The 17,121-nt window shown below is 37.8% G+C and overlaps 1 protein-coding gene across 22 annotated transcripts in view; it reads left to right on the forward strand.

The window, feature by feature from the left end:
• Positions 1-17,121, forward strand: part of SDCCAG8 (SHH signaling and ciliogenesis regulator SDCCAG8) — a 241,147-nt gene that overhangs the window by 150,221 nt on the left and 73,805 nt on the right. For 16 of the 22 annotated variants that reach the window (XR_014053616.1, XR_014053619.1, XR_014053618.1 and 13 more), the window contains 2 exons: positions 11,729-11,856; positions 13,948-14,056. The exons of the other annotated variants lie outside the window; for them this stretch is intronic. Coding sequence is in view for 12 of the 16 variants with exons in the window: in XM_081490239.1 (XP_081346365.1) it covers positions 11,729-11,856; positions 13,948-14,056 (237 nt within the window). In the remaining 4 variants the exon portion in view is untranslated. The remainder of the gene's footprint in view (positions 1-11,728; positions 11,857-13,947; positions 14,057-17,121) is intronic. 22 annotated transcript variants of the gene reach the window in all.

Below are 17,121 nucleotides of genomic sequence, written 5' to 3' on the forward strand. Positions count from 1 at the left end.
TATCCACAATTCAAGTGCTCAGTAGCCACATGTGGCCAGTGGCTGTCGTCCGAGCCACTGTAGCCCCTGAGCTTTTGCTCCTCGGTTTTCCTGGCTTTCCCACAATGCCCACTGTAGATGCAGCTGTGAACCCTAGAGTCTGTTGCTACAATAACTGGAATCATTCTGTAAAGTGAGAAAATCATGTCAGCTTTTCAAAAAAAGTGGAAACCAGTAGCCAGGACTAACTTTGGTTAATTTTTTTCTGAAGAACTGTCACTTTGAGGGGAGGAGGAGGATAGGGAAAGCAGCTGAACAACAGCTGCACCAGCAGCACGTTACAATATGAAGAAGAGCTGTGGAAAGTAAGCTTGACAAATAATTCGATGCCAGCCCGTGATGTGAATTTAGGCACCTTGCAAATGGTGATCTGGGCTGGACATTGCTGGTCATTTTCTGTAGACTACCTCACATATTCTGATACTATCATTTTATTAAATGGTGAAACAAGCCTTAGGCTGAAACTCCACTCTGGTGTCACACAACTAGTGCATGGGAGAGCCAGGGTTCCAATCTAGACACTGTATGTCCAAAGTCCAAGCTCATATCCACTGTACCACCTCCCTCTATGTGGATTTTATCAGTAAATCGAGGAAATTTTTTATTCTTTCCCCAATGTTTTTTGTCTTTGAGGTAATCGTATTGATTGTTACACTGAGGAATCATCTTTTAGGAAATAATAATGATAATAGGGCTTCCCTGGTGGCTCAGATGGTAAAGAATCTGCCTGCCAATGCAGGAGAGCTGGGTTCAGTCCCTAGGTTGGGAAGATCCCCTGGAGAAGGGAATGACAATCCACTCCAGTATTCTCGCCTAGAGAATCGCATGGACAGAGGAGACTGGCGGGCTACAATCCATGGGGTCACAAAGAGTCAGATGATAATAATGGCACTGATTGATATTTTTGAACATTTAACAATGTGTCAGTGCTGTGCTAAGTATATTTTACATACAATATCTTTCCTAGTCTTATAAGGAGAGGTGCTGTTACTCACCCCATTTCATAGTCAAGAAAGCTGAATGATAGCGTAAGTAACTCACTTAGGGTACATGGCTAGTAAGTGAAGGTACTGAGACTCTGATGCCAAGTTTGGCTGACACCAAAGTCTGTTCCCTCCTCCCTACCTCCTTTGGTAAAAAGAATAATAGCCAACCCAGCCCTGCTGGCAGTGAAGTTTATGTACTAAGGGGTAAAGGTCAAATGTGAAACATTGTTTTTAGATATATTTTAGGATTGTTAGTTGCTTGTGTTCTTTTTCTCAGGGTACAAATTCTGCTGGTTTGGGTAGGCTCAAGACAGTCTGCCTCCTAGAAATGAAGCAAGTGTTATGAACCAAATAGAAATAACATTAAGTCACAAAATCACTGAAAAGAAAAATGTTTTGATGAGGAAAATGACCTAATTACTATGACAAGAACTATGATTTTCTTATTGAGAAGAGTGAGAATTATACTGGAGTAAGAATCTGAAAACTTGGCCTTGGGTCAGTTTCTTTCTTCTCTAAGTGCAATATTTTTCAGCTCCAGAGTTTTGTGCAACAATGGAGAGGTTTTAGAGCTCTCAGTCAAACTTTAAAAATGAACTGCGTTTTTGTTACCAAGCCAAGGTCAGTCAGTAGATCACAATCCTTATTTCTGTGTACAAACATACTGGGTGTTTGACCAAAGGCCACCATGTTAGAAAAATGAAAATCCTGCTGTTTTTATTACAGGACTCCCCCACTTCCTCAAGCGTAGACTTCTGGTAAATTCAGCCATTTGACACATAGCCATAAACTGAGATATAAATTTAAAAGTACTTCTAAGAAGCAAGTAACTATCACAAAGCCCTCGTAGTTTTCTGTGTAGGATCAGTGGAACTATCTTAAGCATCAGTTTTATATGTTAAAAAAATTTTGAAACAAAACAAAAAGCATGGCAGCATTCATAGCAAACCAACCAATTAAAAAAAAAATTATAAGAAGCAGATCAGTGCTTCTGTATACTGTTTCCTTAGAATAGCATCTGAGACCTTCCATGCAACAAATAGTATTGAATGCCTGCTATTTCCAGTCACTATGTTAGACATCTGAAGATTCAGCACCAAACAATGGTTCCTAGGAGCTTCTGAGCAGAGGGAATGTTGCAGCAAGCAGGCATGAGCCTTGATTATGAAGATTTTGTTATATTTGGTGTAGTTTGCTGAAGGAAGCAGAGATGTAATATATTTTAGACGTATTTCTACTGCAATGGTCAGAATTCTATGGGTCTAATACCTGGAAAATTCTCTCTTGTGTAACACTCCCAATATTCCAGATAAATGAAGTATTACTCTATTAGGCTTGAGAAATGACATTGTGAAATATATTTAATATTTGTGACTCTTGCTATTATATTTCTGAATAAATTTAATAGACACAGAGTAACCAACATGTTCCCCATTTAAAAATGGTTCCTGAAAATTAATTCAAAAACATTTTCACAATAGAATAGAAACTATTTTCCGTCAGTTGTTCTACAATTTGACAGTGATGCATATCCATTGACAGGTTACAGAAATGCAATTATAATATATATTGATCCTTCTAATATCTAATTTGAAGTTACTCATCAGAAGGATTAATTATTGGGAATATGTAGATAAAATGATATTTTTCAGAGAGGAAAGGCAAGAGTGGACCAAGGCAATCAGTTTACACAGAAAAGCCAGAGATGGAAATGTGAACATTTTAACAATATGAAAATGCAAAGGGAAAATCATGGTCTAAATTCTTCCATGCAATAGTGTATTTGTTCTTATTCTTTAGTCTTTAGAACTGGGCCCCTGGTATTGTATAACAGAGCATAGGAGGGTCTGACATTTTCCCGGGAACTTTGATCAGTGCAAGCACTTAATGCATTTGAGACCTCTGTGCTACTCAAAAAATGTCAAGGCTGAAAATCCCGCAATGTGCATTTGAGGGCTGTTCAGTCTCTGTATCTACCTATGATATCTCCTATATCTAAGAAACCATTACAGGAATTGCTCTTGCTATTGCTGTAGTAATAAGTGCTCTCCCTGCTTCTAATGTTGTCCCTTCCCCATCTGTTCCCCACACTGCCGCCAGAGTGATCTTTCTAAAGCTTGAGTGTGATCACAACACTCCCCTGCTTAAAACCCTACATTGGCTCCCTATTTCCCTGAGGATAGAGTCCTTAAAAATAGCTTCATGTTCTGGCTCCTGCCTACATCTCCAGTCTCATCTTCCTTCAGTCTCCCCTCCACCAACTGCTCGCTTCTACCCCACAGCCGATATATTCCACCCTCCACTTGTGCCAGAACTGTTTGCAGTTTTCCAAAGGCACCTGATCCTCTCTCTCGTCCCTGGGCCTTTGCACCAGTTGTCCACTTCACTTGTAACAAGATCCCTGTCTTTCTTTATATGGCTAATTGTTACTCATTTTAAGCCTCTAATATTTTAAGCTTCCTGAAATCTTTCCTCACTGTGCCTAGCCACTCCCCAACTCTAGTCCTATCCACTGTAGGAGAACAGGAATTTAGCCTCCTTTTATTATTTACCTTACTATTTTAGTTGGTAAAGAATCTGCCTGAAAGGCAGGAGACTCAGGTTCGATTCCTGAGTCAGGAAGATCTCTTGGAGAAGAAAATGGCAACCCACTCCAGTATTCTTGCCTGAAGAATCCCATGGACAGAGGAGCCTGGCAGGCTACAGTTCATGGGGTCACAAGGGTCGGACACGACTTAGCGACTAAACCACCACCACCACCACCATTTTAGTTGCCGTTTCTTGTTTGTGTTCTTCACTAGACCATGAACTCTTTGAAGGGATGGTCGTGGTCTGTATCTTGTATACTGATGCACCCCCACACTTTTGTGCCTGGCACCAAGTAGTTATTTAAGTATTTGTTGAATACTCCTCATGTCAGGCAATGCCGTGGAATGGAAAGGACACCAAACTTACTGCTAGCTGTGTGGGGTTGAGCAAATCTCTTAATTATCTGAGCTTGAGATACTTCATCTGTCAAACAAGGATATCTGCCCCATCACCTTGCCTTACAGAATTATTATGAAGAATAAAGAAGTCAATGCGTCTGACTGTACTTTGTAAAACAGAAAGCACAGACACTGGAGGATGATGAGATGGTAAGAGTCTGTGGTTTTATCTTAAGTAAATGTGAATGATACGGAAGGTGTAATGCTGCTGCTGCTGCTGCTAAGTCGCTTCAGTCGTGTCCGACTCTGTGCGACCCCATAGACGGCAGCCCACCAGGCTCCGCCGTCCCTGGGATTCTCCAGGCAAGAATACTGGAGTGGGTTGCCATTTCCTTCTCCAGTGCATGAAAGGGAAAAGTGAAAGTGAAGTCGCTCAGTCGTGTCCGACTCTTAGCGACCCCATGGACTGTAGCCCACCGGGCTCCTCCATCCATGGGATTTTCCAGGCAAGAGAACTGGAGTGGGGTGCAATTGCCTTCTCCAGGAAGGTGTCATAGAAATAGGCAATATCGAGTCTACCATACCCTCCTTGGCCTTGAAGGTTAGAGTTTTCAAATTATTTTGGAGAGACTAAAAGAGAATATTTTTGGAAGCAAAAATATTTTTAGGAAAGTTTCTGTTAATTATTTCCTTCCTCTTGTGCTTCTTCCTTTGAAAGAAATTGACCTCTTTTGTTTCTGCTTCCTTTCCTAGAAGTGACTCATGCTCTGATCTGATCATTCATCTTTCAGTATTGTACTTAAAATTGTGATATACTTTGCAGTGAAGAAAATATAAATAATTTTCTCTCAGAATATGCATGATGCATATTTGAGGAAGTAGGGATTGGGGCTTCCCAGGTGGCGCAAGTGGTAAAGAACCCGCCTGCCAATGCAGGAGATAAAAGAGATACAGGTTCACTCCCTGGGTTGGGAAGATCCCCTGAAGGAGGGCATGGCAACCCACTCCAGTATTCTTGCCTGAAGGATCCATGGGCAGAGGAGCCTCTACAGTCCGTAGAGTCGCAAAGAGTCAGACACAACTGAAATCACTGAGTGCAGCATAGGAAATAGGGATTACTGAGTCCTAGTCCTTTTGCATTTTCCTTCCCCTATTTGTTCTATATCAGGATTTCTCCATTTGCTCCAGTATGAGAACATAGTCCTTGTTAGTGATAAACAGGTAAAGGATTTTGGTTCTTCACAAAAATGGAAGATATCAGGCTGTCTACTAATTTTACTATTGTTTTTATTGTTATTGTCAATAACAAAACCAAATTAAATGATTGTCTAAAATAGGGATTATTTTATCCCATTTTCTTCTTCTAATCAGTAGACAGGAGGATCCTTAAACCTGTAAGGACACTTAGTATTTTATACTCCTTAACAGTTGTTCATTCATTCATTCACTCATTAATCATTTGTCAAATGTTTGTTCTACACAACTGTGTTCTAGGCTCTTGGGATAAATTAGTGAGCAAAACAGAGGTCTCTATTCTTCAGGTACTTACATTCCAATTAAGATGTGCGTGTCTTATCTATCCTAGAAGTCTGTGACCAACTTGAGGCAAGAGATGTATTTGTGTGCCTTGTAATATTTTTGCACAGGTCAGTTTATTTCTTTAAGGAGGATACAACTAATTGATGGTATTGTTGTAGGAAGAAGTGATCCAGTCGCATATGGGGCAAATGGGAAAGGAGGAGAACTAGCTTGGAACTGGGCTATCAAGATGGATGTACTGTGGGCATTAAATGACACACACACACATACATGGGTAATGGAAATAAGACTCTTGTCACCCTTTATCTCATTTCTCTGCATCGCTGACAGGGTCAGATACTGAAGCTTAGAGATTCATATGTGCACTTTAGATTTAGGTAGGCCTGAATTTCCTGGCTGTGTCCCTTAATAACTGGGTGACTCTGAAAAAATTGCATGCCCTCTCCAGGCCTCAATTTCCTCGTTTATAAAGTGAGGATAATAAGAGAACCTACCTCTTAGAGTTGTGTGAAATTAACAAAAGAAAGCACAAAGAACTTAGTTTATGCTAAGTATTAATAAATAACAGGTTACTAAAATTATTATTAACCTTTAAAGATAGAATTTTCCCTGTCCTATTTCCATGAAGAATCTTCAGATTTAAAGAATTAAGTTACTTGTTCATGGTCACACAGGTAATAAGGAGGTAATAAGGATATTGTACTATGCTTGGACCCTCTAGTTCTGTGAGTTTTCTGCTGTATTCCATTGCCTCTTAAGATGTGATTTTCCCAGAATACAGAGAATCAATTGAAAAATGGTGTGTATGCTTTTTCTTTTTTTTTTTTAAAAAAGAAGCATTAAGAGGTAGATACCACTGAATATAAAATAAATAAAAACAAAGATTTACTGTATCACAGAGGGAACTATATTCAATATATTGTAGTAACTTATAATGGAAAAGAATCTGAATCACTTAGCTGTACCCCTGAAACTAACACAATATCATAAATCAACTATTGTTCAATTTTTTAGAAAAAGCAAAACTATAAGGAAATATTTAATTCTAGTTACTCATAGATTTGCTTCCCATAGTAGGCTAGCAACTTTGAATGCTCTTTCTGTGTATACTAAGTTCAAGAAAATGAATATGTTAAAGATAATGGATTCCAAGTTTCTCGCTGTTGAGAAGAATGTTACACTTAGGGCAAGAGGGGAGACTAGGTTCTATCTATGTTACTGGATTGGAATTAGAGACATCAATTTGAATGTGTTATGTTTATATTCATATAAAGGCCTATAGACAAATACTCATATCTATATATTTATATGTACTTTCATATTCATATACTGGCTCTGTCTACTAAGGTAACCTAGAAGCCAAGACTTGTCAGTAGCAATGATCACCATCTAGTGACAGATCTTGGATTCTCCACTAAAAGGCACCAGAGCTCCTTGAGCGAATGCTGATTCTAAGACTGGTAAAGGACAGTACAAGATGAACCTGGGACATCTTATGGAATGGAAAGCCAAGTACACAAGAATAAGATAATATCATATTGTTAAAATAGGCCCCAGTAGAAGTATTTACACTAAAAATTGGTAAGCACTGCAAATGAGGGATGTCCCCACCCCAAATCAATTATTAAACATTTTCCAGGACACCAATAACATCAACCAAGTGATCAAAGATGATATCACCATTATTGGGACAAAAGGACATCATATATCTTAGCTCCCTGGTACTTCTCTCTATAGTTCCATGAAGAATGGCTCTCATCTAGTAAGCATGTTATAAATGGTCTCATACATTTTATTATACCAATATGCTACCGTTACGAAGCTCTCTATATTTTACTTTAAAAGGGAAAAACACCTTTTAACCAAAAAGGGTTATATGTCTGATACTAGAATTTCAGTCACTCGTAAAAAGATGAGTATAAACATGGCAGACAGGATTGGTGCCTCAAATCACTGCCACCATCACGTCCTTGTCCTCAGGTTATACTTAAGGCTTTCATAATTTCTGACCCACACTCACCAGTGAACTTTAGGATCATCGGAAACTTTTAGTCCTTTAATGTAAGTAGTGAAATTTTTAAAAAATCTATTTAATAAATCATCTTTGTTCTGTAACATGGATTTTTTTAAATAGCAAGATTTAAAATAAACAATATGGAAAAGCTGTGGATTAGAAACATAAAGTTAATTCTTCAATTCCATTTTATTCAATCCATTTTTTAAAAATGGGATAGCAAATGATATTTTGAGAAAATGTAATCAATGAGAATTATAATTGTAAAAAAGGAGTGCCTAAACCTCTGTGTATACTAAGTCATATCTGAGACTCCAGAGTACTGCTCCCTCCTTTTATTAATAACTCAATTGTTATCAAGTAAGCATCGACATGACCCGCACATGCATGTGCTGCCACAGGTGATGTGGATAACTTGGAGAAAAATGTGGATGTTCCAATTCTAGTACATTTGCTCCTTTTTAAAGTCAGCTCTATTGAGGTAAATTTAAATGTAATAAAAATCATCAATTTTAAGTTTCCAATTAAATGTGTTTTGACAAATGTGCATAGTTACGGAACCATCATAACCATGATAGAGAATGTTCTATCAACCCCCAAAATTCCCTTATGCCCATGCCCTACCTCCAGGTCCTCGAAACACTGATCAGTCACACTATAGTTTAATTTGCTAGAATTTCATGTAAATGAAATCCTAAAATATGCCTTTTGTGTCTGGCTTATTTCAGCATACTGTCTTTGAGATTCACCCAGGTGTTATATGTAACAGTTCCCTTTTATTACTATTTTATTACTACCACTCTTAGTATCCCATTGTAAAGCTATATCACAGTTTATCTATTAAGCAGTTCATGGACATTTAGGTTATTTCTAGGTTTTAGTTATTATGAATAAATCTTTCAGCATTATTTTAATAACAACCAAGAAATTCTTCTCCACTGCCATTGCTTTTATTCCAATTTGTAAAATATGTCTAACTATAAGTTTGGTTAAATGAGATTATCAGTATTTTGAGTGAGGACTGAATGAAAACCAGTGGGGAAAGACTGGCCTAGCTATCTTTCATGAGGCTCTCACACCCAGCTGGAATTGACCTCTTTCTAAGCTTTGATAGTTTTATTCCCTAGTACCTTTTTTATGGTATATTTCATCTTTTATTCTGGCCATTTTGAATTTCCTATTAGTGTAAGGAATGTGCTATATTTACCAATCTTCATTTGACCTGTGCCTAGCAGACTGTCTTTCACATAATAGAGTTATGTTAAATATTAAATGAATTGTTTTGGATTCTTCTCTGATCACATCCTTCAATACCCAGATAACTTTTAATAATTCTTTCAACCCACTATTGCATTACCTAAATCAAAATATATCAAATCCCACCTCTGCCTTTGTAGCATTTACAGTAACCTTTGAGTAGATTTCTAGCACTTTATGGCCCTCTTCTTTTCCCCAACTATAATGTGAAAGGGTTTGCTTAAACAATTTGCGATTCCTTCTTGTTTCTAACGTTTTAAAGTTGTATTTTAAAAAAAAAGAAAGAAAGAACCTGCAGGGGAAAGGGGCAACATAGAAGGAAAGGAGTATATAAAGAAGGTAAGAAAGCAAGAATATGCCATTTTTTTTATGTAATTGAAAGTAAAATGTGTAGTTTCTTAAAAAGAGTAAAAGTTGGAGAAGGAATCGAGAAAAAAAAGTTGATGTGTAACAACATTGTTGGTAGAGCATCCTTTTAAATTGTTCTATGAGGAGAACTACAATAAGACAGTGATTCTTTTCTCTAGGAGATCAATAATCAATAATCATTCTGAAAATTACTGGTGAGACTGACAACTCCTTTGTGTAAGTGAACCATAAGCCCCAGTCTACAAATGGTAGTCCCAGTTATGACTGCCTTAGTATAATTTATTATTAATTGCTAATTAATAATATTTAATTATTTTTTTAACTGCCCGTTTTACTCTCCAGTGGGTATTGGTTTTGAACACTGCATTTTTTGGTCACCCAGTATTGGGAGTCTCAGAATCCTAAGTCTCTGTCTTGGGGATGGTTGCTCAATGAAAGAATCCAAGGTGCCCTTTTTAAGCTGACTCCTTCAGCAGCAGCATCTCCAGCTGGCAACACCATTAGAACCATCCTCTTCTGCACTCTTCTCTCTCTCTCTCTCTTTTAACATGTTTGGAAAGTTTTTGCCTCCTCATGTAAGACCTGAGCAGATTCTGCAGCTTCACTTAAAGACTGCAGCCTTCTTTCCCCTATGGCAAGTATGTAGGAACATCCATTCATTAATTGTTCACTGCCCACTTCCTATGTGCCACATACTGAATTGGGCTCCAACTATGTATAGACAAATAGGACAAAAAGAGACAGACAAGTAAACCAACAACCGAACTGTGACAAATGTTATCTTAGTAGGATGCATATGAACACAGGGCTTCCCAGGTGGCTCAGTAGTCAAGAATTGACCTCCAAAGTGGGAGACATGGGTTCTATCCCTGGGTCAGGAAGCTCCCCTAGAGGAGGAAATGCCAATCCACTCCTATATTCCTGCCTGGGAAATCCCATGGACAGAGGAGCCTGGCAGGCTACAGTCCATGGGGTCGCAAAGAGTTGGATGTGACACTCAGTGACTAACACTTTCACTTTCATACTGATGTCACCTTGGGGAAAGAATAGCTCATTTAGGAGAAGAGGGAGAAGAGGGGACTATTGAGCAGGTCCTAAAGGAGTAGCATATACTGAGCAAGGATGACAGGAGTTGGTGGAGGGCAGAGAGGGGTGAGGGGGTGTGGAGACATCCCAGCAAAACATAGAGACACGCAGTTTTCCATGGCCAAAAAATATGGGGTATGACTGGAGAGGCAAAGAGTGGCCTAGCCCGACTCCATTTGCTGCAATATGCCAGTTTGGAACTGAGTATGAGGCAAGACCTTGGAGCCAGTCCAAGGGGTGTTGTTATTAAAAGTACCAGAAGGGACCTTATTTCACATTTAGCGTGGCCCCCTGATGATCCATTTGAGTGAGGTGTGGGTGTATTTTCATTATGGAATTTTATACTACAATATTACCACATGCATTGACCGATTTCAATACAGACTTTCCTTATGTTGCTTTATAATTAGAAGCCAGTGATTTGAAGTTCCACAGCGGTACATAGACTAGTAGTGATAGGTTTATGGGATTGTTTATTTTTAGTCTGGCAAAGACAAGACAGTAAATCTCTCAATTAGTAAACTAAAGCAGCATGGATGAGAAATGCCCACAAGGAGATTAAGAGTTAGAAATAACTAAGCCAGTTAATGGAAGGAAACTTTCATATCACCTACCCATATTTAGAGCATAAAGAACCCACCTAATGTGTGTGTTTGCACAAGCATGTGTGTGGTGTGTGTGCGTGTGTGTGCTTGTACTCAGTGTCAGTACCCACAGTGGTGCCGGAGATGAGATCCTTTGCATTCTTCAGGTTCTAACTGTTTGGGAAGTTTACCTCTTTAGGAGTCACTGTGATTGGACATAGACCTATCCACTGGTCAATATCCAGTCACAGTGGGATGAGCTCTGTCTTTGACTACAGAAGCTTCTCATCCTGCAATTCTCTCAGTGTGACCCAGAAGGGATTTTATTATGAAGTTCTGAGAGACATTTTTCATTTTCATATTTATATTCACATTACGTGGCCTAACGTGTGAAAATATTTAATGAAAGCATGCGTTTATGCCTCTAGATAGAATCTCCTACATTATATTTGAGATTTAACAGTAAGTTTGGGAAGAAAAGCAGAGGTGATCCACAAAGCTTAGTTTTAAGAATTTAAGTTTTTGGGTGTATTGAGTCACACTGTATTGATCCTGTAACTTCAGGATCTTTAGGAAATATTGACCATTCAGGAGAAAAAAGATTAATTGGCGGCCAGCAACACTGAAAATGTTATAGAAAATGATGTTTGTGTTTTAAAGTTACAAAACACCATTAATTCAGTTGTCATGATATTTTGATTTTTAAAGTTGCTTACCTTAGTCCATTTGGATTTATGGCAGGTATTAAACATTGCTCGAAAAGTCCTTTGAATTTTCCCCTGAAAATTAGGAGTCTGTGGAAAGATTGTTGTCTGCTTACGCTGAACAGTTTACTCCATATCAACTCTCCGAGGGTCTGTAGGGGAAATGATGGGGGTTAGTGCATCTGTAGATTAAATTTCTGTCTGTCTCCTCTCTGCCTTGTAGACTGGAAAAAGATAGCATTCAGCAGAGCTTTAGCAATGAAGCAAGGGCCCAAGCCCTTCAGGCCCAGCAAAGAGAGCAGGAGCTGACACAGAAGATACAGCAAATGGAAGCCCAGCATGACAAAACTGGTAGGTGGTAGGGAAAGATTAGAGCCTGGGCACTTGCTCACAAGCCAGGCCCACGCCTTACTGTGAAATGACATCAGGAACACCTGTAACCTTTGGCTGGCCGAAGGGAGCAGATGCTAACTACACCGGAGATTCCGAATTACATATTAGTTAGCGTTTAAAAGAGAAAATGGAAAGTATTGCCCACTGTCTGTTGATTTCAGAGTGCTGCTCTCACATCTGTTGCACCATCTGGATTATGAGTTTATTTACCTGTGTTCAAGAAACGTAAAGCTGAGAGAGACCACAACAAAGTAGAAAAACAAAGGGCTTGTTTTTGGCTGGGTTTTCAGGCACACATGTTATATAAAGAAAATAGCATCAGAAGCTCTGCGGGAAATGCTCTGAGCTTACAGTTAGAGTCTCCTGAATAGCACTGAACAGTTCCCACAGTACACACATTATAGCTACTCTAAAAGCCTAATGAGTTTGCTTCAGCATCCAAACTGGAGAAAAGCTTTAGCCATTAATCGGTTCTTAATTCACTGTCGCAGCTGGATGTAATTCAGTGGCTCCAAATTGATATGTTCCTTTATTTAATCTTTGCAGCTTCGAACATTTTTAGCATTTGTATGATTATCCCACCTCCCCCAACCCAGTCTAAAGTGATGTTTAATCCTTTGCATTCTTCAAGTTCTCACAACTGCTGTTAAAATTCACTAATACAAGGCATTGACCACAGCTGGCAGCTTGGCTAAAAATTGCCATCTTTCATCACATTGGCGCTCTTCTGCAGGCTGAGTTGGCCAGTAACTCTTTACCTTTAATTTGAAAGTAAAATGCACTTTGAAAATAGGCAGTTTGATTTGTTCAGTCGGAGCATTCTGTAGTTCCTTTCACTTTTGAGTTGTGTGTTCACAGACAGTGTTAGTCAAAACAAGACAGTGTCAGTCATTATAATTCCACACCACATACTCCAAGCTGATTGTACTATTAAAACGAAAGTTTAATTGATCCTGTCTCTTCCAGAAAAATGTTGCTTAATTTTTAGTGTCTTGATTTATTTTACTTTGTATGCTATATGCTTTTTTGCCAGTCATTATCGAAAACTGAAGAGAAAGAAAGGGCCTGTTAAATCTTTCACCTAAAGATAATTTTCATGTGATTTAATGTATACTATATTTGATAACATGGTAAAAAAAATTGTTGCTTATAAGTGAAAAATTACTAACATAAAATTCATTAAATTATGCATTTGCTAATAAAGAGGCAAATGTCATATTGATCTGCATAATTCACCCATCACTTTCAGTAGAGATTTTCTTCTCACAGCGTTTGGCCAGAGAAATGAAAATTTACCAGGCTTACTAGTTGTTTTTCCACCAAAAACAAAAGGAGGAAATTATAGGATAAATTATTGCTTGCCCCCACTACTAGAAGGATCCTGGTGGTCAAGGAGTCTTCGGCAGTATCTCTGAATACTAGATAAGAGTATTAACTGAGACACCATAAGAATACTTCCTTGTATTTTGCACAAAAATACATACTCTCTTCCGTTTCTTTGGTCAGATCTGCACTGAAGCTCACACTGTTGACAGAAATATAAGGAAAATTATGTGTTTTTTTTAATAAACCGAGAAGTATATGCAAGGTAGAGGTAGTGAAATATGTGAGCAAATATGAAACATAAAGCATGAATTACAGTATAGAAAGAGTTCCTCAATTATTTTAGTTTTGAATTATCTGATTGTGATAAATTTGACATTCTGTTTAGTGTAAAATTTTCAAAAGAAGAGTATATTGCAAATTACAAAGATAAAAATATCTATGACTCCACTTGAGGTATTTGACAGTTATTAGCATGTTAAAATTTACACGAAGCTGGTATGATCAGAAATGTTTCTGGTGTGTAATTATAGGAAAATAAATGTCTCACAAGATTCATTATCTTGCCAGATGAGCATTCCTTTGACCGAGGACCCTAAAAGTGATCTAGTGTCTTACAGGAAACATGTGGTAGTCAGTCTTACTGCTTTTACCACTATGCATTGCACTGCAGAGCTGCAACCATAAACGTCTGATGTTGACAGGAGGGTTTATTGTTATTTCTAGAAAATGAACAGTATTCATTGCTGACCTCCCAGAATTCATTCTTGACAAAGTTGAAGGAAGAGTGCTGCATGTTAGCCAAGAAACTGGAACAAATCTCTCAGAAAAGCAGGTGGGTAATATTATTTATACAGTACTTTCAGAGCACTATTTATGTGAATGCTGTAATTTTTTTCCGAAAAGACAGCATTTCCACTATTTTATAGTCTGATGTCAAAATTAGATAGGTATTGACATATTCCCTGTAAAAAACATTTTCTCTCTATGAAAATTTTCTTAATTGTCCATATAGACACCTCAGTGTTTTTTCATAATTAGGTATATGTACTATTATTTGACCTTTTTAATGTTCAGAATTGAAAACTATAAAATGTTAGAACACAAGGGTCAAAATGGCAATTATTCTAGTAAAACATACAGGTGAGTCAAGCAGTTCTAAAGTCTTATTTTAATACAGCCAACATGTTTTAGTCTATTATAGTTCTCCATGAACACATAAAAGCTATCTTTAAGTCAAATGATAATAAATAAAATATGTATGTATAAAAATTAAAGTAGATGACACTTTGAAATAAACCAAAACCATCTTTTCTCCTAAAATTGTTTTATTTTAATAGAACAGCCATTGTTCATTTTATAGGTATAAAATGAGCTCTTTTATAAATCCATTGATTGAGATCTTAGTGAATTTTTTCTGTACATTTTTCAATCATATTATCACAATAAATGAATTATTTCTATTCTAAATGCTAAGAAGCCTGAGTTCTCATCTTAGCTCTGACAGTAACTGTGTAATCTGGACAAATTTATTTGGCCTGTTTGAACTGTGGTTTCCTCTTTCAAATGAATGATGTTGAACAGAATTGCTTTGACTTGAACTCAAAAGAAATCATTCACTTAACTAGCTAAAGTATCAGTTACAATATAACCTAATGGGAAATTAGTATATCTTCTCTTTTATATTGTTTTGAAACTCGCTTATATTATCAAAGAGCAAGCAGCAGGGCTCAGCAAACAAACTACTGGCTTAGGTATGTCATTCAGAATGAATTTCTAGGAGGATCAGAGCATATCTGATCACTCTGAGCCCCATCTTGGGTTCCTGCATCAGTAATCTGGCCTAGTTTGTGGAATCCCCATCCCTGAATCTTTTGGAAAATCAGAGCGCTTATGAATCCAATTCATTCTGCTCACAGGAAGGCAGAAACTCCTATAACCACCCAGAATGTGCTCTGAGCATGCACCTTCTTAGGGAATACTGATTAGATATCTTATTTGGGAAGGGAAAAGTCTCAGGGTGCCAAAACACCCAGTATTTCCAGGAAATTTGACAAAGAAACGCAAATAATTTTGCCCTGGAGGAAACCCTCATATCAACAGGAAGTATTCTAACTAGAAATATTTGATTTACTTCACATAGATACAAACAAACACATTAATAATTTAAGAAAAAAATTGGGCCTTAAAAGATTGTGTTATCTTAAGATTGCTTTGGGATTGATTAGTGGTCAATTATCTTGCTGTCTAATTCAGGTATAATTCAGGAAATTGAAGTATATAAAAGAGAAAGAGAAGCTATATGCTTGCTTTAAATTATTTGATTCTCACAACAGCTTGAGACATGAATTATCTTCTTTTATGGATGAGGAAACCAATACTCAGAGCACTGTAGGCACACTAGAATTCTAACTTAAGATATTTCTGGTTCCAAAGCCTACGTATGACCTTTCATAAGAATAATATCTTACATCCACCACAAAAGAAAATCCAGACCAAAGTAATTACAATGGGAAATTTAGGAGGGAAAAATTAATCTTTAAATTTCCATGGAGTGTACTTCCATATGTGAGGGTTAACTGTGAGCCTGGGTTAACCTGTGCCATGTGCTCTAAGGCCTTCTTTTCCCTGCTCTAGGTCTATCAGTTTACCCTGGCCTAGTGAACTTGAACCTCAGCCTCTCTTCTTTTCAACTCCTCTCACTTCTGATTCTAGCTCCTGACAACTACTTTGTAAATTGAATGTATTCCTTCATGTCTGATACAGAGCTGCTGCTGTGCTGCGCTTAGTTGCTCAGTTGTGTCTGACTCTTTGCAACCCCATGGATTGTAGGCTGCCAGGCTCCTCTGTCCATGGGGATTCTCCAGGCAAGAATACTGAATTGAGTTGCCATGTCCTCCTCCAGGGGATCTTCCCAGCCCAGGGATCAAACCCAGGTCTCCTGCATTGCAGGTGGATTCTTTACCATCTGACCTGGTACCCAATCTATATTTAATGAATGAATGAAACAAACAAGCATGGTGCTACCCTCTGTATCGTGATCTGACTCTGGTTCCACACTATTTCTTTGTTGATGACAGGCAGTGTGCAGTTAAAAAACACTTCAGAATTCAGAAAGAATAAGGTTTGAATCTTGCTTTGCCACTTAGCTTCATAACCTTGGGTCCCTGGCTTAATTTCTCCAAACCTCAGCTTCTCTATTTATAAAAAACCTTTTAAAAACCATGATATAGGATTGTGGTAGGAATTAGAAATTTAGAGAGGGAGATATATGTATACACATAACACGTAACACCATGCTTGACACATGAAAGTATACAGTAGGTGCTATTGCTGTCACTGATGGCATCATTTCAAGGGTCTTGACTGGCAATGAGGATATCCCTTCACCTAGCAATCATTGTTTTTGCCAGGGTCTAAATGCCATAATTTGCTGACAGACATAAAGTCTATACCACAATGGAAAACCTTTTTGAAGGCAATGCAGGATCAGGAAATTGTAGACTTAGTTGTGTTTCAGGTCCTGCTCTGGACTTTGTCTTGTAAGTCTGAAGAGTTAAAATATACATCTACTGTAACTTTATAAGTTGATTGCAAACTAAAACCTAGCAAATAATAAAAACTAAATAAGTTGTAACTTATTATCGTTACAATGTTTTAGGGCCCCTAAAATTTACAAAATATATGTTTTGTGTGTCTCACAAGAAATTAGTAGATAGGATCAGTTGTGTTTGGGGGTTTCTTATTTGTTTGTTTACTCTTAATTTCTCATCTCACTCTGGCTTCCTACATGAAAGACACTCCATTTTGATACTATCTTTGTTTTGAAAACATCTATAAAACTTGTAGGGCTCTGAGTATTTCTTTTAAAATAAAACTATGAATTTATGAAGCCCTGTA

This window comes from Giraffa tippelskirchi, chromosome 5 (assembly GCF_054371585.1).
Source record: "Giraffa tippelskirchi isolate mGirTip1 chromosome 5, T2T-mGirTip1v1.2.pri, whole genome shotgun sequence".
NCBI lineage: Eukaryota > Metazoa > Chordata > Mammalia > Artiodactyla > Giraffidae > Giraffa > Giraffa tippelskirchi.